General features: G+C 56.0%; 1 protein-coding gene across 1 annotated transcript in view; it reads left to right on the top strand.

Moving 5' to 3' along the window:
• Positions 1–526: 526 nt before the first annotated feature.
• The window catches only part of LOC111161642 (myosin IF), a 33,073-nt gene continuing 13,183 nt past the window's right edge, over positions 527–20,416 (top strand). The window contains exons 1-18 of the mRNA XM_022525405.1: positions 527–537; positions 868–1,146; positions 7,068–7,137; positions 8,811–8,981; positions 9,435–9,524; positions 9,607–9,701; positions 10,112–10,199; positions 10,314–10,403; positions 12,281–12,412; positions 12,568–12,699; positions 12,909–13,041; positions 13,231–13,427; positions 13,911–13,991; positions 14,114–14,200; positions 15,272–15,358; positions 15,817–15,984; positions 17,173–17,258; positions 19,965–20,046. Coding sequence (XP_022381113.1) covers positions 527–537; positions 868–1,146; positions 7,068–7,137; positions 8,811–8,981; positions 9,435–9,524; positions 9,607–9,701; positions 10,112–10,199; positions 10,314–10,403; positions 12,281–12,412; positions 12,568–12,699; positions 12,909–13,041; positions 13,231–13,427; positions 13,911–13,991; positions 14,114–14,200; positions 15,272–15,358; positions 15,817–15,984; positions 17,173–17,258; positions 19,965–20,046 — 2,079 coding nt within the window. The remainder of the gene's footprint in view (positions 538–867; positions 1,147–7,067; positions 7,138–8,810; positions 8,982–9,434; positions 9,525–9,606; positions 9,702–10,111; positions 10,200–10,313; positions 10,404–12,280; positions 12,413–12,567; positions 12,700–12,908; positions 13,042–13,230; positions 13,428–13,910; positions 13,992–14,113; positions 14,201–15,271; positions 15,359–15,816; positions 15,985–17,172; positions 17,259–19,964; positions 20,047–20,416) is intronic.

Here is a 20,416-nt window from a genome sequence, read left to right as displayed (position 1 = left end):
GCAGCCACGGTCCCCTCCGTGCAGAAGCCCCCTCGGAAGCCTCCGACCAGGAGAAGGTCCTCCCGCCGCTCGCTCACTCGCGGGTGCCTGGAGGCTTCGCGGCGGTCTGCAGGCACCACGCCCGGGAGCAAACGTGTGCGGGAGGTTCCGGGACAGACGCGCTCCTCCCCACACGTGGCCACTAGGGGGCGCCGCGCCTCGCCAGCCTCCAGGCGCGATGCCGCGTCCCGCCGGGGCGCAGGGATACCGGGTCCTGTGGCCTCCCTGCCAGGCTCCCGGGGTGGGCCTCGGCCTCCTCCCCGCTGTGTGGCGCGGGAGGTGACAACCTGTCCGAAATGCCACTTCCTAAACGTCCAGGGGAGACCAGGACGTGGCCTGCTGCTCTCCCGAGATCAGGACACGGACCAACCCTTGATGAATCCTATGTGAGCTGGACACTGCGGCGAGGGCCCGCACCCCATTTTATAAGAACGTGGGGTCCCGGAAGTGCAGAGCTGGGGGGCATTAAATCCCGAGCTGACACCCCATGTCTGGGAGGTAACAGCTTCCCCTGCTTCCTGGGAACTTCCACTCGTGATGTGTCCCCCCCACCTGCCTCCCATGACAGACCCACGTGGCTCCCCACTGGCTTTTCTAGGGAAAAGACCGGCAGATGGCAGAGGCAGCTCTGGAAGAGGGGGTTTGCTTAGGGACGCCTGAGCAGACGCACATCTGAAGTGGTTTTGAAGAGACCTGAGCAGCCCAAATGCTTCCCCGCAGCTGCCAGACCTGGGTGCTGTCCGCGGCAGCCCCTGTCCAGGCAGTTGGAGAAAGGGTCTTTCTGGGGCCTGGCAGCTGCTGCCATCAGTCCTCGACCTCTCCCTTCAGGCAGGCTCAGAGCCCCAAACAGCCAGCGCCCTCAGCCCCGGCACTGCCGGCTGGAGCCCTCTCCCCGCCCCTGGCCCGGCTTCCCCCGCTTGTAGCAGTGGCCCCTCCCGCTAAAGGAAGTGGGACGGGGGCTGTTCTAAGAGGAACTAGGGCTGGGAGTCTGGTGCAGGAGCAGGACCAGGGCCATGCCCGAGCCGCCCCCCGGAGCACCCTGAGCCTCTACCCCGCCACGACCCATCCAGTCCCTCCCCAGGGGCCTGACAGGACACCCCCACCATGGTAAGTCCTTCAAGGGCCGGCCCTGCAGTGCAAGAGTGGGAGCGGGGCGCCAGCCCAAGGTTGGGGTGCCCTGGACACCACCAACCAGAAGGTGGAGCCTTGGGGAGGGTCCCAGAGGACCCATGGGGGTCCCTCACTACAGCTTCAGGTGCCCCCAGCACCCTTCAGCAGGGACCAAGCTCACATCTGGCAGCGCCAGGATGCGGGAGTGATGATGGGGGACCAAGGATGGAGCAGGGACTGAAGGACAGAGAATGACTGTGCAGGATCACACGGTATCTGCAGGGACAAGGACAGACCCCTTTCTCAGGGCTTCAGGAACCAGTTTCCAGCCCAGCTGGGTCCCTCATCCTCCCGTGTGGCCTTGGGCAAGTCACTTCCCCTCTCTGGGCCTCGGTTCCCACATATGTCATATTTGGAAGTCAGCTGAGATGTAGAAGGTGTTCGGAGAAACTCTCAGAACTTCAGAGAGCCTGTGGGTTCTGCCGCTCTGAGTCCACAGCTGGGAGCAGAGGCTGGGTCGAATGGGCCATGGGGGGCAGCGATCGTGTCGTGACATCATGCCTGTGTAGGGGTGGTCTGGTCATAGCAATCACAGCAAGAGGGGACGGTGAGACACAGCACGGCCACTGGTACCCTCCCGAGCAAGTATGGCAAGGGATACTCTGTGGCCAAAGGTGTCACCCCCCGGGTGAGGCTGAGATCTGATGATGATTACGGTGAAAGGGGTCAGGAGACTCTCACTGTCATGGGTCTAGACCCAGAAGCATCATGACACCCACATTAAGAGAGAGCCCAGGCGGGCTCAAAAATTTGCACCCACCGCTCCATGCATCTGCAAGCCACTTCAGCTTTCATTTTTCGTCAGTCTGTCAAGGACAGCATGTGGCTGGGACAGTCACAGAGCCAGTGGTGACAATCGCAGTGCTCCCGGCAGTTGCAGCAGGCAGCTGGCCAAGGTGGAGGAGGCAGGGGCTACACCAAGAGGCAGGGATCGGGTTAGTCTGAGAGAGAACCTCCCCTGACTTCGGAAAGCCCAGGACACCCTGGGCATCGCTGGCCAAGGACCTCTCTGGGTAACTCACAAAGCAGACCATCCGCTAGAGCTCAGGGCTTGGGATGGGAATTCTTCAAAGAAGGAGCCAAGCCAGAGGTGCTCAGGAGCTCAGATGGGCAGACTTGGATCAAAAGAACACAGGAAATGATTTGTTACTTGAAAAAAAAGCAGCCCCTCCCAAGGAAGCCTTGTGAACTGCTTAGTCAATGTTTTGCTCAGCTGATGGGCTGTAGGAGGGGAGATACTCCCCCAAGAGGACCACGGAGGGGGCAAAAAAGAGCAGACCCCATCCACGAGGCTAATCCTTGCTTCCTGGAGGGATGACGACGAGTGCCAGGAAGAGCATGGGAAGATTCAATGGAACAATGTTCCTAAAGCGCTTTACAGAGCCCCTCTACAGTCACCATCACTGTGGGTGATGCTCATTCATTGCTGGAGTTATCGATGGCGCTGGGCAGAGGTGACTCATTCTCGGTCACCACTGAACGATGGTTGTTGGGCTGTTGGTGCTGCTGGCGGTGACCATATTTCTTGTGGGTGTGCTGGTGGTGGTGATGGCTGCTTTCGGTGCCAGCTAGTGTGGAATGTTTGCGGTGGGTAGTGGGTCATTGTCAGGGTGGATCCGCAGAACGATGGTGGTTGGTGGGGGCGGGGAGTGAGGTTAAGGGTGACCGTTTGTAAACGACAGACAAAAAAGCAGGGAGACCTTTGATGTGGCTGCTTGGTCCGCAGCCAGCAGCCGTGGGAAAGGACAGAGAAGGCTGTTGGCCAAGAGAGAGAGTTGGAGCGGACTCTAGAAGGACAGGGGTCCCCACCTGTCCTCTCCAGTCAGGCCAAAACTGAGAGCTCTTCCCCCAAGAGAGGGGGGACCTCAAGAGCCTTTGGAGGCAAGGATGCTGTTTGCACAGTGCAGGGATGCAGGGTGCGGCCCCGGAACCCCACTGAGATGGGGGAGGACAAGACCAAGGCTGCAGGGACACACGGGTTGGGGGCTGGGGGACAGGAGCTGGGGGCCAGCCCCAGCAGCAGCTGCCAGGGCTGCTTCACATCTACTCCCTGCTTGTGACCACAGCTCGCGGGACCCCAACGAGGAAGGAAGTGGCTGTTTCGTTGTTCTCTCCAGTCTGGGGCTCTTCTCATCAGTACCCAGGAGCAGGGAGGCCAGAGCAGCTAGGGCAAATTGCAAAAGCTCCCGCTTCCAGCCCCTCCCCCTGGCCTTGAATGCTGAGCCCAGGGGACCAGCCAGCTTAAGGCTACTGCTGCTGGGCGTGGTGAGGATGGCTCCCGTTTCCACTTCCCAAGCCTGACCTTGTTGGATCTGCATGGCTAGCGGCCCCGTGAGGCCTACAGCCCTCAGTGTCCCCATTTTCCCGATGAGGAAATAGCCATCACTGTTTCCAGATGAGGAAATAACTTCCCTTCCAGGAAAGGTCAGTGAGCTGCTGTCAAGCCCCAAAGTGGCGGAGGATGTCAACTCAGTGACTCCTAAGGTCGCGCTTTCATCAGTCACCTTGACCTGCAACCGCCCGATCCTCCCTACAAGATGAGGGGCCATGGGGGCTTGGGGGTGCTGACCCCCACATGCCCCAGGCTGCCCATCCCTCCAGCCTCATTTGGATCTGGAATCTCCACCCCCAAAGAAACAGGAAGCTCCCCTCCCCCTGCCTTCTGCCTTAGACTGGGGGCGGGGGGGTCTCTCTGAAGATCCAAAGTTAGAAGCTACCTCCCACCTCCCACTCTAGCCCTGACTCTCTTTCACAAGAACCCCATCAGGTTGAGTCATACTTGGCTTGTGGTCAACTGTGACCACAACATCTTCATTGCACCCCCACCCCTAAGAAAGGGACTCAGAAATTCAGCTTCAACTTGATCTAGGAGACTTGGGAGTCACAGGGAGATGGGTACTTGTGATACAGGACAGGAGACGGCAGTCTCATCCCCGTGGTACCTCATTCAGTCCTTCACTCCCTCAACAACCATCCATCCGCCAGCTCCTATATCTTCTGTCACCGATCACCTCCACTAAATGCTCTTGGGGCCACCAGCTGCCATTTCCTGAGGCTTCCAGTTCACCTCCTCTCCACACGGGCTCCCTGATTCCTCTCAGAGAACGAGTGGAGGAGGTTTATTATGGAATCCATTTTACAGATGGGAAAAAAGAGGCTTAGAGAAGTGAGGCGGCCTCCCCAAGATCACAGAGTCAGTCAACTGTCAAGCCGAGCCTCACACCCAGCTGGTCCCATGCCAAAATTCTTGACTGTCCTTCCATACTCTGTACTCCCTTGAGCAACACCCTCTCTCTCTCTACCACAAACAAAGCATGGTTTTTGTCCTCACAAGGGACTAGGACTGGATCTGGAGGTTCCAGGTCCCCCGCTGGCAGGACACAGAGAGACAGAATGGTGGGGGCAGCAAGGGGCAGAGGGCCACTCAGCTGGCTGGGGGAAGAAGAAAGGGACAAGAAGAGGAACCAAGTCCTTGGGGCCAAGAGAACCAGCCAGACGCAGCCAGCTTTGGGACCTCTGACCTCAGAGAAAGGAAGTGGCCTTGAGCTTCGGCCCAGCTTGACGGGCCCAGGAGCGTAGAGACTGGGCTGACCCACAGGGGAAACTCTAGACAGACCAATCTTGTCTCTGCCCCACCTTCATCTGATCTGAAGCACCAACCCCAGCCCCCTCTGACCTGGACAGGGCTAAGGGCGACAGTCTCTACCATCCTCTCCCAGGTCCTCCCTTCCTGCTGTGCGACCTTGGAGAGGACAAAGAACCTCTCTGTGCTGTAGTGTTCTCTTCCACAAAGTGGACCTAGTCACAGTACTGATCTCATCATGATAAATGAGATCAGTCGCAGAACGGAGACCGCAGTGTGGCACACAGTCCCTGCCAGTGGGCTGTTACCTATTGTTATGATGGGTGTTGGTTACCATAGTTACCACGGGAAGCCCCACGCCTCAGAGGTCTTCAAAGAGAGGATCCACTTCCTGTCCCCGCCCATCAGCAGCCCCCACTTCCCCACCCGCTGTTGACTCAGAGAAAGAGCAGACCCCGCCTGCAGCCCCTGAATGACCCAGTCCATGAAGGGTATCACTCTTCTCACCAACACGCTCTGGTCTCCCCATCTTAAGAACAGGAAACCTGCTCCCTGAACCCTCCTCTCCCCACAGCATCTTTCCCTCTTCCCCTTGTCAGCTAGACCATCTGAAAGCCATCCTCCCTCCCTGTCTACACCTCCTAACCTCCCAAACTGACTTCTGGATGAGGTCGCCAGGGCTCTCTCCAGGGGTCCCTCTGAGCCTCCGGGGAGCTGGACACCTTCAGTAGCTCGGGGATCCAGTCGATGGCTCCCTGCTTCTCCCAACTGGCCCCTGTGATCTCCGGGTCTCACGGCTTCTGGCTGCCTCCAACCTCCCAGCTGACGCCCTGCTCAGCCTCTATCTTGGACATCCTCTCCAACCCCTGCCCCGTGCTACTCTCACAGCTTTGCCCTCCCCAGTGCCCTTCCCACTGCACCCTGGGGTTCTTGGTGCATCCCACCCAGCACCCCCTTCTTGTAACAGACCCCTTGGCAGGCCCCCTGGAACCCCCAAACTGAAATTCACAGACGGTGAAACACACCAACTCCCATTGTTTCAAAAATAACGCGATCTCCTGTAATGCGGAGGAGAAAGTCACTTGGAAGAAAATAGGCACATAAAGATGAAAGTGCTCAGGCCAGTGGCCCACGAACGCCCACCGGAGCGCCCAGGTGCTCACGCCGGGACACGGGAGCATCTCAGGGGGCTGATGCCAAGTGACAGAGGCATCAGCCACGCTACTACCATGAGCAGCGCGAGCTTCCAAAATGCCGAACGAGTCTCAGTACAATCTTAGTAACACTAAAAGCTCTCTTGGGTAGTCTGGGACATGGAGTAGGTGTCAGCCGTGCAAAACACACTGTTTTTCTGTATAGACCTAAAATAGAATTTGATCTTAGGTTCCAGCAATTATAAACAGTTTTGTCACATATGCTTTTGCATAAGCAGCTGGTGGGGTGGAGTGGGGTTTGCAGTCGGGGTGATAATTTATGGACCAATCTGGCACCTGAAGCCCACTTGAAATGCCAGCCACTCCCCGTCCCCAGACAACCGAAAACGCTGCCACAATTCTTAGAGTGTCCCCAGGAGCCCCGCTGAGAATTCCCCAACCTGCTGACCGTCAAGCCTGAGTTCCTTTGCTCGACATTCAAGGCCCTTAGGGACCTGGCCCAGGTTGACCTCCCCTCCATCCATTCACGGGCCATCCCACTTTCCCACTTGGTCATTCAAATGTGCAGCCGGGCCCTGCCTGACCCCCTGCTCTCGGGACCTTGCACACCAAAGACGCAGCCAACGAGCAGGGTGCCCAGCACGCGGACAGGGCTGCGGTGCAGGGCCCCGGGGGCTGCGGGGGTCCAGAGGAAACCTCCATCTGGCCCGGGGAGGGGAGGACTTCCTACAGGAAGTGTCACCTGAGCCAAGTGCGAAGGCCGGACTGGCAGGGACCAGGCAGGCAGGGTGTTCCGAGCTGAGACCTGAGCACCGGCAAAGCACGGGGGTGCCTGGGGCAGGGACTGAGAGAGTGTCTCCCTGGGGGCCGAAGTTAGCAGCACACGGGAAAAATCTTTGGTGGAATGGATGGGTGGGAACGTGACAGGAAGCCACAGACAGCTTCTCATCCCCAGAGCGACGAGACCAGATTTGCCACATGAAAAAACTGCCTGTGACAGCTCAGGCTGGAAGCACTTTGAGGGGGGCTGAGCCCTACCCCCCCCACACGCTCCTCCTCCCCATCTGCTCTCGGCTCCTGCTTCTGTACCTCCATACTGCCTGGCGCGCCTCTTCTCCCAGCTCTCGACCGAAGCCCTTCTTGGCTTTCGAGTCCCAGCCCAAACACCCCGTGGGTCCCAGCCACTTGCGGGTGTGGACGGAAGAGCCTGGCCTTGGCTGTCAGACACAAATCCCACACCCTCAGAGACAACCAAGCTGGGTCCGTAGTCAAGTGTCAAGCCCTTCTGGGGCCTCCGCTTCTGTCCCTAGATGTCCCTGAGCTGCTGTAAGGACTGCTGGTGATACGACCTTCACCCCTGGCCCCCCGGCTCTGAGCACGTCGTAGGCACTCAGTGAATGCTAATTCTGTCCCAGGCCGCTCCGCCCGGGGCCCATCCTCACAACTCCCTGGGCTGGAGAGGGCCGCAGGACTCTCACTCCGTTTTGAAGTTTGCGCCCCAGAGCAGTTTACTCCTTCCCATTAACCCCGGAAAGGGAGGCCACTTCTCCCATTGTACAGATGAGACCACTGAGGCTCAGAGCTGTGTTGGATCACGCCACCTAGATTGGAAGCCAGAGCTATGCCCCACCAAAAACTGGCCTCATTTAATGTCTGCAGGCATTCCTCAATGAACCCCGCTCTGGAATTGCCCAGGGACCCCAGGAAAGACTGGCCTCGCCTCCTGACTCTGTCCCACGCTGCCCCTCCTGCCCCATGCCTGCCTGCATCCTCTCTGCCCAGCTCACCATCCCTGGAATCTGCGTGGCAGACTCTGGTCAGCTCTCAGGACTTGCCTCTGATTCCCAGCATCCTTTGCTCTGGGTGTGTCCCCCGAAGCTGGGTTTCTTTCTTTGCCCCTGTTCTTCATCCATCCATCAGGTCATCCCTTCTAGAGCTGAGAAAGGACTCAGTCCCAGTCCCTGCCCTCCAAGAGCTCCAGGTCTGAGAATGACGGGCTTCCTGGAGGAGGCACATTGTATGTAGGCACGAGCACGCCTGCCAGGCAGGCTCGGGGCCTCAGATTCCTCCATGGCAGGAGTACACCGAACTGAGAGCACTTGAGGCAGCCAGTCTGTTTAAGTGTCCGAGGCACTGGATGAGCTGAAAAGTAAGGCTGAAAAGAGAAAACATTCCAGGCAGGCTTCCTGGAGGAGGGGTGTTTTGGGGGAGGAGCCTGTGTCTGAGTCTTCTCCCAGGGGCCTAAGGAAAGTCTAACCCAATTTAAAAGAAAAAAAAAAAAAAACTGAGGGAGAAAATGAGAAGGGAAAGTGGCGGGGGCAGAGGAGCGGAGTAACAGCACAGAGAACAGAGGTCACAGCCAGGACAGGCTAGGATGCATGACCATGAGGGAGGAAGAAAGGAGGAGGAAGGAGGCCACCAAGAGGTGGAAAGGTGGGTGGCAGGTCAAATGCCATAGAGAAATCAGGGACGCAGCAGGAGCCTGGGCAGGGAGAGGGGGCTGGAGAAGTGGGGGGCACAGAGCCCGAAGGAGAAGTGAGAAGAAGGGTGAGTCCACCCCCAAACTAGCCTCCCCCCGACCCCTTCTCCCCTCCCACAGCCACCAGAGCCCCAGGCACACTCTCTCCCCCTGGGCCTAGCATCACGGTCTCCTGCATGACAGTGGGACACTAGGTGGAGGGTTGGGAGGACAGAGCCCCCTCCTCTGGGGCAGGGAGCCCAGACTCCAGCGCGCCTACCTCTCCTGGTACCCCCATATCGGAGAAGGAGGCTGGCAGGTGGCTGAGGGGAGGCAGAATCGGAAGGCAGGGAGGTGAGCCAGGCTGGGGGGGCTGAGGCATCAGCCCAGCCCCACCCCCCCAAAGTGGCTTACTCCCACCTGGCCACCCCCATCCCAGGGCAGCAAGGAGCGCTTCCACTGGCAGAGCCACAACGTGAAGCAGAGTGGCGTGGATGACATGGTGTTGCTGCCCCAGATCACTGAGGATGCCATCGTGGGCAACCTGCGCAAACGCTTCATGGATGACTACATCTTTGTACCCCGGGCCGTGGGCAGAATGATGGAGACAGGGACGGGAGTATGACCGACCAGTAGAGGGAGGGACAGCACGTGGATGAACGCAGGGAAGGGCGGGGGAGGGACTGCAGCGCGGAAGGGAGAGACAGAGGCCTGAACAAATGAGCAGAGGGAGGGATGGGCAGTGAGAACACCAGCTGGGAGGAGGGGATAGATGGAGGGACAGCAGGGCTCTGCTCTGGGGTGGCTGGGGTCCTCCCTGCTCCCTCTGTCCTGGGTAGCTCAGCCACAGTACATACCATCTCTCCTTTCTGGACCCAGCCCTGTGTTTTCCCCAGCACATCTGAGCATCTCCATCTCTTGCTCTGAGCAATGGGGCCCTGGAGGTCCCGGGGGATTAGGATTTAGGAGACAGGGGCCCATGAGGAACAAAGCCAGCCAGAACACCGCACAGCCCTTAACGGCACCCCAGACCTACATTGGCTCCGTGCTCATCTCCGTAAACCCCTTCAAGCAGATGCCTTACTTCACTGACCGCGAGATCGACCTCTACCAGGGCGCAGTAAGACCGGGGCGAGGTGGGAGGCATGGCCCCAGGACCCCCAGCCTCCAGCCCTGTGCTAAGAGCTGACCTTCCCCACCAGGCTCAGTACGAGAATCCTCCACACATCTATGCCCTCACGGACAACATGTATCGCAACATGCTCATCGACTGTGAGAACCAGTGTGTTATCATCAGGTATGGATAGGGCCCCACACCCCCTGCCCAGGCCCCGCAACAGCCTCACCAGCCTAGGGAGCTTTGCTCAGAGTTTCTGACCCAAACAGTGCCTTACTGTCCCTCTCTGCCCCTGGCCCTGCTTTATTTTCCTTGTCAACCCCTGACCCATGATATATTTATTCATCCATTCTATTATCGTCCATCTGTCCATTCCAAAAGTCCACTCGGAGATGGCAGGGATCTTTGTCTGTCTTGTTCACTATTGTTTCCCTAGAACCTGGTATGGTAGTGAATGAAGAAAAGAAGGAAGGAAGGATGAATGAATGAATGAATGTATGAATGATCAGGCACTAGAAAGGGCGCTGACCCTCCCCCCAACCCTCCCTCCCTGCTGGCTGCTGATCATTCTTTCCTTCATTCACCCCCAGTGGAGAGAGTGGAGCTGGGAAGACCGTGGCAGCCAAATACATCATGGGCTACATCTCCAAGGTGTCTGGCGGGGGCGAGAAGGTCCAGGTGAGGGGAGAACAGAAGGATGGGCTGGGTCTCCCCAGCAGCATAGTAATTAACCCCCACAACCACCTACCTCGCCCTGACCTCTTCCCACCTCCACCTGCCTCTGCCCCCCAGCATGTGAAGGATATCATCCTGCAATCAAACCCACTGCTGGAGGCCTTCGGCAACGCCAAGACTGTGCGCAACAACAATTCCAGCCGCTTTGTGAGTCTGCAGCCCCACACACACAAACACACAAACACACAAACACCTGTGTTCCCAATAGCATAGGAACTCCCTGCTCCTTCGTGGGAGACTCACTTCCTGCTCATGGGAGACTCACTTCCTGCTTATGGTCCTTCTGAAAAAGATTCCCCCATCAGTTGATCTGTAGAAGCCTTGACTTATCTGTGTAACATTCTTAAATATTTTCCTGGCAGGAACCATGCTACATCCGTTCCTGTTCACAGTTCAGTACCCAATTTATTCTCTCATTTATTTTCTTCAACAAATTGTTCTTGGGCTCCTTCTTTGTGTCAGGTGTTAGTGCTGAGCCTAATGGAAGACAGAATAGGTCACCAGATCTGGATTTACAGTCTGATTCTGTCACTATTTAGATTTGTAGCTTGGACCAAAAAAAAAAGTTTCAGCAGCTTGAACCTCCTGAGGCTCCTGTTTTCTTATCCATAAAATAGGGATGATGTTAATACCCATCTCGCAGACCTCAGTAATTCCAGTATGGTACCTACATATGAAATGATTTAATAAATTCCATACACCAATAAGATGTTTTATTCCCCTAAATATTATTAATTATATTTTTATTTCTAACATATTGATCATGTAATTATATTTTAAGAATTTTCCTCAAAATGTTATTCTTAAAAATGTAATGGGGCACCTGGAAGGCTCAGTCAGTTGGGCAACTGACTCTTGATTTCAGATTCATGAGTCTGGGCCCTTTCTTGGGCTTCATACTGGATGGGGAGCCTACTTTAAAAAAATTAATTAAAACACAAAAAAATTGGGAGAATGGTATAGTGAACACCTGCTGCCCATCTCTGAGAGTCTATCATTAAAATTTTGCTCTATTTGCTTTATCATATCTCCATCTGTTCATTTTTTTTAAGTAAGCTCCACACCCACTGTGGGGCTTGAACTCACAACCCTGAGATTTAAGAGTCACATGTTCCACCAACTGAGCCAGCAGGCACCCCTACCCATCTTTTTTCTGATGCACTAGAGAGTAAATTGCAGACACCTTACTTTCCACCTCACCATCACCTCAGCATGTGGATCCTTAATTAAAATCCAATATAAATTTTCATTGATCTTTCATTTATTTTAAAGTAAAATTTGCATATAGCAAAACACGTAAATCTCAAGTGAACCATTCACTGAGTTTGGGAAAATGCATTTGTGCTACCAAAGCCCTAGCAATACACAGAACATCACCCTCTCTCCAGAAAGTTCCCTCCCTTTTAAGTCAATCTCTAATCCCACCTCACCCCAGAAGCAAGCACTCCTCTGGATCTTTTCTCTTTTTTTCCACCATAGATTAGTTTCAGCTGTTCTAGAACTTTATATAAATGGATTCACACAGTAGTTTTCAAACTACTGATATACACACAAAAACGTGGATGAACCTCCAAAACATAATGTTTTATACTATTTTATTATACCAGAGACTGAGTGTAGGTCTTGTATTACAGGTGTCTGTGTAGTGGGATGATGTAATGTGTATTGTCATTGCATTACAGTGGCAAAAAGGAACAAGTAAGGGGGCTTCTCTGCCCTCCCACCTCTAGCCAGAGTAGAACCCAGATATTGTCAGAGACCAAAGAAGGGACTTGTGGGGCTCTCGCTCTGGGCTTAGGGACAACCTGTGAGAGACATCCAGGATCACTAAAACTAGCAGCAGCCTGCAGAGACACGGAGGTCTCTGTGTTGTGGTCAAAGGACCAGGAAAGTGGTTAATAAAGAAGAGTTGGGGTCATGTGGGCAAGACAGGGAAAGAGGCCGGGCTCCTAAGACCCATCCTCAATCCCCCCCACTGCACCCCCGGGGACCCTGGGCACCTCACCTGGCTCTCTCGGTTTCAGGGCAAGTACTTTGAGATCCAGTTCAGTCGTGGCGGGGAGCCGGACGGGGGCAAGATCTCCAACTTCCTGCTAGAGAAATCCCGTGTGGTCATGCAGAACGAAAACGAGAGGAACTTCCATATCTACTATCAGGTGCAAGGAAAGGGGCCGTGAGGCTGGGGCCGAGGGAGAGCCAAGGGGAGACGGTGGGAGGGTCAGGGTCCAGGAGGCTAGGACAGTGAGGACTTGGGGATCACAAGGGCGACGCCAGTCCAACACCAGATGCATGAGCATTGCTCGGCCTGCAGCTGCTGGAAGGAGCCTCCCAGGAGCAGCGACAAAACCTGGGGCTCATGACCCCCGACTACTATTACTACCTCCAATCGGACACCTACAAGGTGGATGGCACCGATGACCGGAGCGACTTCAATGAGACTTTGGTGAGCCGTGATCCCTACTCTAGAAAGCCAAGGCCCAGAGAGGGGCGGGAACTTGCCTCGGGTCACACAGCAAGTGGGTGAAATAGGCAAGACAGGGCTCCAGGTGTCCTGACTCCCTGCGTCCGTGCTGCAGTCCCAGAACCTAACTCAGGAGGGCAGGATGGAGGTGGCGATCCGTGGTACAGGTTCTGCCCCTGTTGTGCCTGCAGAATGCCATGCAGGTCATCGGGATCCCGCCCAACGTCCAGCAGCTGGTCCTGCAGCTGGTGGCGGGAATCTTGCACTTGGGAAACATCAGCTTCTGTGAAGATGGGAATTACGCCCGGGTAGAGAGTGTGGACCGTGAGTGTGGGTGCTGGGGACGGCGGGGTGGACGGGTGTGTCCAAACTGCTTCCTCCTAGTGGGGCCCCAGGAGGGTAAGCACCCACGAGGACAGTATCTCCGTCACTGGGCACAAAGGGGAGGGATGGAAGCACCACAGGGGGCCCCAGAGCCTAACCGGCCGCCCTCTTTCTCCCCAACCCTGGCAGTGCTGGCCTTTCCCGCCTACCTGCTGGGCATCGACAGCGGGCGGCTGCAGGAGAAGCTCACCAGCCGTAAGATGGACAGCCGCTGGGGTGGACGCAGCGAGTCCATTGACGTGACCCTCAACGTGGAGCAGGCAGCCTACACCCGCGACGCCCTGGCCAAGGGGCTCTATGCCCGTCTCTTTGACTTTCTTGTGGAGGTGAGAGGGGCCGGGGCCAGGGCCAGAGAGTGGGAGAGGCCCTGCCCCAGAGTGCCCTGGGCTTGGACCAGCCAGGTGGGGAAGGCAGGCATGGGACGTGTCAAGGTCAAGCACAATGGCAATATTGTAGGAGCCAACATTACAGAACACTTGGCCTTCACCAACTACTGTTCTAAATGTTTCTACATGCGTCAGTTTAAAGCTTTATAAAGCCCTACAGAGTAGTCGCCATCATTACCCCCATTTAAAGATGGGAATATAGAGGTGCAGAACAGTTAAGAGGCCAAGCGAGCTCCCGAGGTAGGAACCCAGATGTTCTAACACCTGGGATTCTCATACGGGTGACTGGGGGCGGGGGGGGGCAGAGAGCTGGAGAAGGCAGGAAGGAGCTGGCATCAGAGGACACAGCCTGGGAATGTGGTTAAGAGCACACACAGAGGGGGACACGCTGGCGCTCACCCACCGTCCCCGTCCACACTGCAGGCCATCAACCGTGCTATGCAGAAGCCCCAGGAGGAGTACAGTATCGGTGTGCTCGACATCTATGGCTTTGAGATCTTCCAGGTACGGCCTCTGCTCCCCAGCCTGCAACAGGTGCCTCCCTGAGCCTCCTGGGGTGGCCCCGTGACCCCAGGAGCCTCCAACATCAGCCCACTGATGGCGACACCCTTGGCCTCCCTTGACAGAAAAACGGCTTTGAGCAGTTCTGCATCAACTTTGTCAACGAGAAGCTGCAGCAAATCTTTATCGAACTCACCCTGAAAGCTGAGCAGGTGGGCAGGGGGAGCCCAGGGACACTGGAGGTGGGGGCAGGACCAGTCTGCTGAGTCCCAAGGGAAACCCCCACCCAGGCTCCCATTCTCACCTCTCTCTGCTGACCTGTCCAGGCCCCACCAGGAAATTTCCTATGAAAGCAGTTCCCTGCTGCTAAAGCTTTGACAAGGGCTGGGGCACAGCCTCCTTGGTCATTCCGCCAATGATTTTTTATTGAGCACCTGCTGTTTGCCAGGCACTGTTCGCAGTGCTGGGGAGACTGCCATGCAAGAGAGGAATGAAAATTCCTGCTGTTTTCATCCAACCCATTCCGCAAAAACAGAGCCTGAGGCAAGGGTTCAGTACAAATATCAGGGGAAGAGTGAGGAAGTGGGAGACACATTAAAAAAAAAAAAAATAGGGAGGTGAGCACCTGGGTGGCTCAGACAGTTAAGCATCCAACTCCTGATCTCAGCTCGGGTCAGGATCTCAGCATCCTAGGATCGAGCTCCACATCGGGCATCTTGCTTGGGATTTTCTCTGTCTCTCCCTCCGCCTTTCCCTCTGCAGTAGACAGAGGGGGAAGCAGGCTCCCCACTGAGCAAGGAGCCCAATGCCAGGACTCATCCAGGACCCTGGGACCATGACCTGAGCCAAAGGCAGACGCTTAACCAACTGAGCTATCCAGGCATCCCAATAAATGAATCTTTAAAAATAAAAAAATATATATATATATATTTTTTTTTTAAAGGCTAGAATAGGGTGTATTGATGAGCAGGCTATGCTGCAGGCAATTGGGGCCAATTTCCGCTGAGCCCTGGGGGACACTCTAGCAGGGAACTCAGGGTTAGGCCACCTCAGAAGCAACGGAGCCAGGATATTTATGCACTGGCTCCTTCCTGTCTGTGGTCAAGGGCAGGGCGGGCGGCTGTTCCAGTCTGCCCCACTGATGATGAGGGCGATGAGATGGGGAGATATGGGGAGACACCCATCACACCTCCCTCACCCACCCTTGTGAAGCATGCATTCTAGAAACCCTTGCGTCCTTGCCCAGACCCCCACCCCCACCCCGGCCGCTTTGCCGCCCCCAGGAGGAGTATGTCCAAGAGGGCATCCGCTGGACCCCCATCCAGTACTTCAACAACAAAGTGGTCTGCGACCTCATTGAAAACAAGCTGGTGAGGACCTGCCCGGCTCCACGCGCGTTCTGCTGGGTCTGGAGCTGGGCCTGGGAGAGGAGGGGGTGGGTTAGCGCCCCTTCCCCATCCCGCTCCGCGCCGGGAGCACACAGAAACACCCCGCCGGCCACCTCATCCACCCTCTCTTGTGTTGTCCGCTCAGCGAACCTTCCCCAGCTCAGCCTGCTCAAGGACAGAGGTGTCAGTCCTGGGAGGTCCCCCACCAGGTCGGCCCCGTCTGGGGACCCGAAAGGAGCATGGGTCCTCCAGGGGCTCCTCACCCCGGTCCGCCCCCCAGCAGGCTTCCACCACAGCCCCCCATACCGTCAGCACCCCCACTTTTGCTCTTGTATTTGGATCTCGCCCCTCGCTGGCCCCGCGGCCTCCACACCCTCCCAGTTCGCGGACAGGGGAGGGGCCGGCAAGGCTGAGCCGCGGCCCCTCTCCCCCGCCCGCAGAGCCCCCCGGGCATCATGAGCGTCCTGGACGACGTGTGCGCCACCATGCATGCCACCGGCGGCGGCGCCGACCAGACCCTGCTGCAGAAGCTGCAGGCGGCCGTGGGCACCCACGAGCACTTCAACAGCTGGAGCTCGGGCTTCGTCATCCACCACTACGCCGGCAAGGTGCGCCCGTGCCCCGCCCTCCGCGCGTCCCACCTGGGCGCGGCCTCCCAACCTCCTGCAGCCAGAGCCGCAGGACTCCACGAGCCCTTGCCCCAGCCCTCCCACCGACCCCCAGGAGCTGGCCTGCCCCCCCAAACCATGGTCCTTCAGCTGGGGCTGCGGAAACCCCCACTGCCGCCCCCACCGAGGTCACAGCTCTCCCTAATAACAGGACAGCTCCACCTAATAGGACAGAAACTCCCTCCCATTGACCCCACATTGGGCAACAGACCCCCACATCCCCATCTGAGCTGCAAACCCCACACCCCCTGACTCAGGACACAGCCTTCTAACCCAAACTCAAAGACCCCAGGCCCAAGCTGTGAGCCACCGCCCTCCAAAATGGGCCGGAGCCCCCTGCAGACTCCCACCAAAGACTGTAGAAATCCGCTGGCCTCTGACCCTGGCCACCGTCCTCCTCCTCCACTGACAGGACTGTAGACTCTCCCACTGACCTCAAGTGGCAGCAGACGTCCCCAGGGATCTCCCAGCCCCCAAACTGGGCTAGAGCTCCTGTGTTCCTTCAGCCAAGGAATAGCAGCTCGCAGGACTACGGAGAGCCCCCACCTTCGATGCAGACCCAGCCCACAAGCCTGATGGAAGACCCTCGTGGATCCCAGCCAGTGCTGGAACCCTCCTGACACCAACCCCACCCCCTCGACTGACCACAACATACTCCATCTGACCTTCTGAGCTCAGATTAAACAGCAGACCCCGCAAGGACCCCGTGTCCAGGCTGCAGCCCCAGCCCTCCAACCTGCACTTGAACATCAGACCTCCATGGACCCCAAGCCAATGCAGTAGCTCCCTGACCCCCCTTTTTTTAAAGATTTTATTTATTTATTTGACAGATCACAAGTAGGCAGAAAGGCAGGCATGGGGGTGGGGAAGCAGGCTCCCTGCTGAGCAGAGAGCCGGATGCGAGGCTAGATCCCAGGATCCTGAGATCATGACCTGAGCCAAAGACAGAGGCTTAACCCACTGAGCCACCCAGGCGCCCCTAAGCCCCCTGCCCCTTATTAGGAACCATAGGTACCACCCCCATTGGGTCAGCTCAGGGCAAGCCCTCACGGGACCCCTGGCCACCTGGGATGTAAGCAGCACCCCAGGCTTCAGCCCCTCATTCCCCCCAACACTCTCTCCCTCCAGGTCTCCTATGATGTTAACGGTTTCTGTGAGCGGAACCGGGATGTTCTCTTCTCTGACCTCATAGAGCTGATGCAGACCAGTGAGCAGTGAGTGGCCTCTGGGCACAAAGCTGGGGCAGCGGGGCAGAGCAGGGTGGGGAGGCCAGGACCCTCTTCATCTTCCCAGGAGCTACCATCATGCTTTGTGGGGGTGGCTGTCTGCAGGGACAGTGTTTCTAGTGACTGGTTCTGATTCAACAGCAGCCCGAGGTCCACAGGAAGAAGTAAGGAGAACCCTAGGGGCAGTTCCTTATGGCCCGTCCAGGCCTCCCCTATGCAAGCCCAGCTGATGCGGGGTGTAGACAGTGTCCCCTGGTGCACCATGAGAACACACCGCACCCGGCCTTCTTCCTGTATTGACACATATGGACCATCTCCCTGACCACAGCTGCACACCGGGTTCCATTTTTTGCCTTTTTAACCTCCAAATGTAATTCAAGCTCTGCCGTGTGCTGGGCACCATTTCCTGGGACTGGTGGGGATGGAGACTGAACAGGTCAGAGAACACAGGGGCCCTCATTGAGTGGAGAGTCAAGTGGGGAGCAGGCATGGAACCAGGGAAAAGGGCAGATAGTAATATGGCATCGCATGAAAGGCATAAGACCGCGGCCAGTAAAAGGCTGAAATCTGACTCCTGGGCCAAGAACAGGAGCGTCCTCTTAGCTGGGTACAAATGCACTTGGCCCCGGACCTGGGACATCAGGGTCTGCCCTGTAACGAGCGTCCCCAGCGCCGCCTCCAGACCCACGGGCACATCTGAGTTTGAGATTCTGCGGTCTAGAGCGCGCGGTCTGTTACATTTCACATCCACGTAGAATCCAAGCTATGCACATCACGACTTGAAAACCACCTTCTTCGGGTACAACTTGCGTGCCATGAAACACGTCCAACTTCAGAAGTCATTTTTTTTTTGAAATGTATAGAGCTGTGCAACCATGACCACTACCCAACTGGGACCATTTGCATCACACCCAAAAGAGCCCTCGTACCAAGTTGCAGTCGATCCCTATTCCCATTACATGTGTAATTTTATATTTTCTTTTTTGAAGATTTTATTTATTTATCAGAAAGAGAGAGAGAGCACAAGCAGGGGGAGCAGCAGGCAGGGAAAAGGCAGACTTCCTGCTGAGCAGGGAGCCCGATGTGGGACTTGATCCCAGCACCTGGGAATCATGACCTGAGCCAAAGGCAGACACTCAACCAACTGAGCCACCCAGGTGTCCCAGCATGTAATTTTAAATTTTCTAATAAGCACAGTTAAAAACATAAAAAGCAGGTAATTCTTCATCTTGGGGTCGTGAGTTTGAGCCCCACCTTGCGGGGGCGGGTAGAGATAACTTAAATAAACTTTAAAAAAAAGTAAAAAGGTGACTAGGTGACATTAAAAAATGTTTTCTTATACCCAATATACCCAAAATATCATTTCGGATATCATATAAAAATTACATCATATAAAAATTACAAATGAATGAATGAATTATGGAGGAATGAACCATATTCTCTTGCCCCATGCTGTGGTGGTCTTTGAAAGCTGGTATGCATTTTAACACTCCCAGCGCACCATGATTTGGACAGGCCACGTCTCAAGGGCCTCGATAACCCAGTATGACCAGGGGCTACCATATTGGAAAGCACAGAGCCATGGTTCTCAAAGTAGGGTTCCTGGACCATCGGCGGCAGTATCACCTGGGAACCTGTCAGAGATGACTGAGCCCCAGCCCAGACGTGTGAATGAGAAACTCAAGAGGAACTGGGTAGGGGCCCAGCCATCCATGTTCTCGCAAGCTCTCCTGGTGATTCTGGTGTCCCCTGGGGAGACCACTAGATAGAAAAATTGAGTTGATAAAAGGCTAGAGTGTGCTGTGAGCATCATTCACTCTTTCTTTTTTTTTTTTTTACTTTCTTTTAATTATGATAAAATACACACAGTATAAAGTTCCCTTATTGCCATTTTTTAAAAGATTTTATTTATTTATTTAACAGACAGAGATCACAAGCAGGCAGAGACGCAGGCAGAGAGAGAGGGGGAAGCAGGCTCCCTGCTGAGCAGAGAGCCCGATGCAGGGCTCGATCCCAGGATCCTGAGATCACGACCTGAGCCAAAGGCAGAGGCTTTAACCCACTGAGCCACCCAGGCGCCCCCTTATTGCCATTTTGGGTTGTAGAGTTCAATGGCATGAAGCACGTTCCAATGCCGTGCAGCCATCCCCATTCTCTCCTTCCAGAGCGTCTTCTCCCTCCCGAGTATGTCTGGATGCGCAGTGTGCCCGCTCTGTGTTGCAGCGGTCAGGGAAGAGCCCGATCAGGCGATGAGGGAGGGAATAGTGAATAGAGAAAGCGTGTGGAAGCAATCCCCTGGTGACGGACAGTTAGACTGAGCCCATCTAGGACTACTGCGGGCAGCGAGCACCCTCGTCTGTATCTCTGCTCACACGTGCGAGCCTGTGCGTGTGGGATTGTTCCTACACGGGGACCTGCTCCTGTAGCCCGAGATGCTGAGACACTGCAGCACGCGAGATATGTTCCTTCTGAGCCGAACTGTGTTCTATTTCACGTGCTCCCCAAGTCGTGCCGGGCCAGAGAGGCAGGAGGAACGGTGCAAATAGATCCAGGAACCAGAAGGACAAAAGCGTCTCTCCGGTTCTCACCATCATACCCCCACATTCAGGGAGAACTGTGCTCCCCTGGGAGAGGGCACCCAAGGTTCAGCTGCACCTCTGACTCCTCCTGTCCCCCCCCCCCCCCCCCCCCCCGGGCCCTCCCCCCGATGCTCTTTCCTGAGAAGCTGGATGTGGACAAGAAGGGCCGCCCCAGCACGGCTGGCTCCAAGATCAAGGTGGGCCTGGGGCAGAAGAGGAGGAGCTGGGCCTGGGGAGGGCTGGGGACTGTTCTCTACTCATTCTGCCATCTGTCTCTCATGCCTCCTGGGGCCTCTGCCTCCCACCCCCCGCACCCTCTGTGCAGCAGAGTTTTCTTCCAGCTCTGGGGTTAGTAGGGGCTGGACCGGTTTCCTTGGAGTCCCCCCAACTCTCAAATCCAAAAGTGAACCATCATCTTAATAATGTTTTGGTCTTTTGGTTCTTTGCCACTTTAATTTGAATTGTGGTCAAAGTTACATAAAATGTACCATCTCAACCATCGTTAAGTGCACAGCTCGGCGGCATAAAGCACACCACCCCCACCCTCCATCTCCAGAACTTTCCAGC

Source organism: Enhydra lutris, unplaced genomic scaffold (genome assembly GCF_002288905.1).
Source record: "Enhydra lutris kenyoni isolate GAN:26980312 unplaced genomic scaffold, ASM228890v2 scaffoldscaffold86, whole genome shotgun sequence".
Classification (NCBI taxonomy): domain Eukaryota; kingdom Metazoa; phylum Chordata; class Mammalia; order Carnivora; family Mustelidae; genus Enhydra; species Enhydra lutris.
This window is presented reverse-complemented; position numbering and strand designations above follow the sequence as displayed.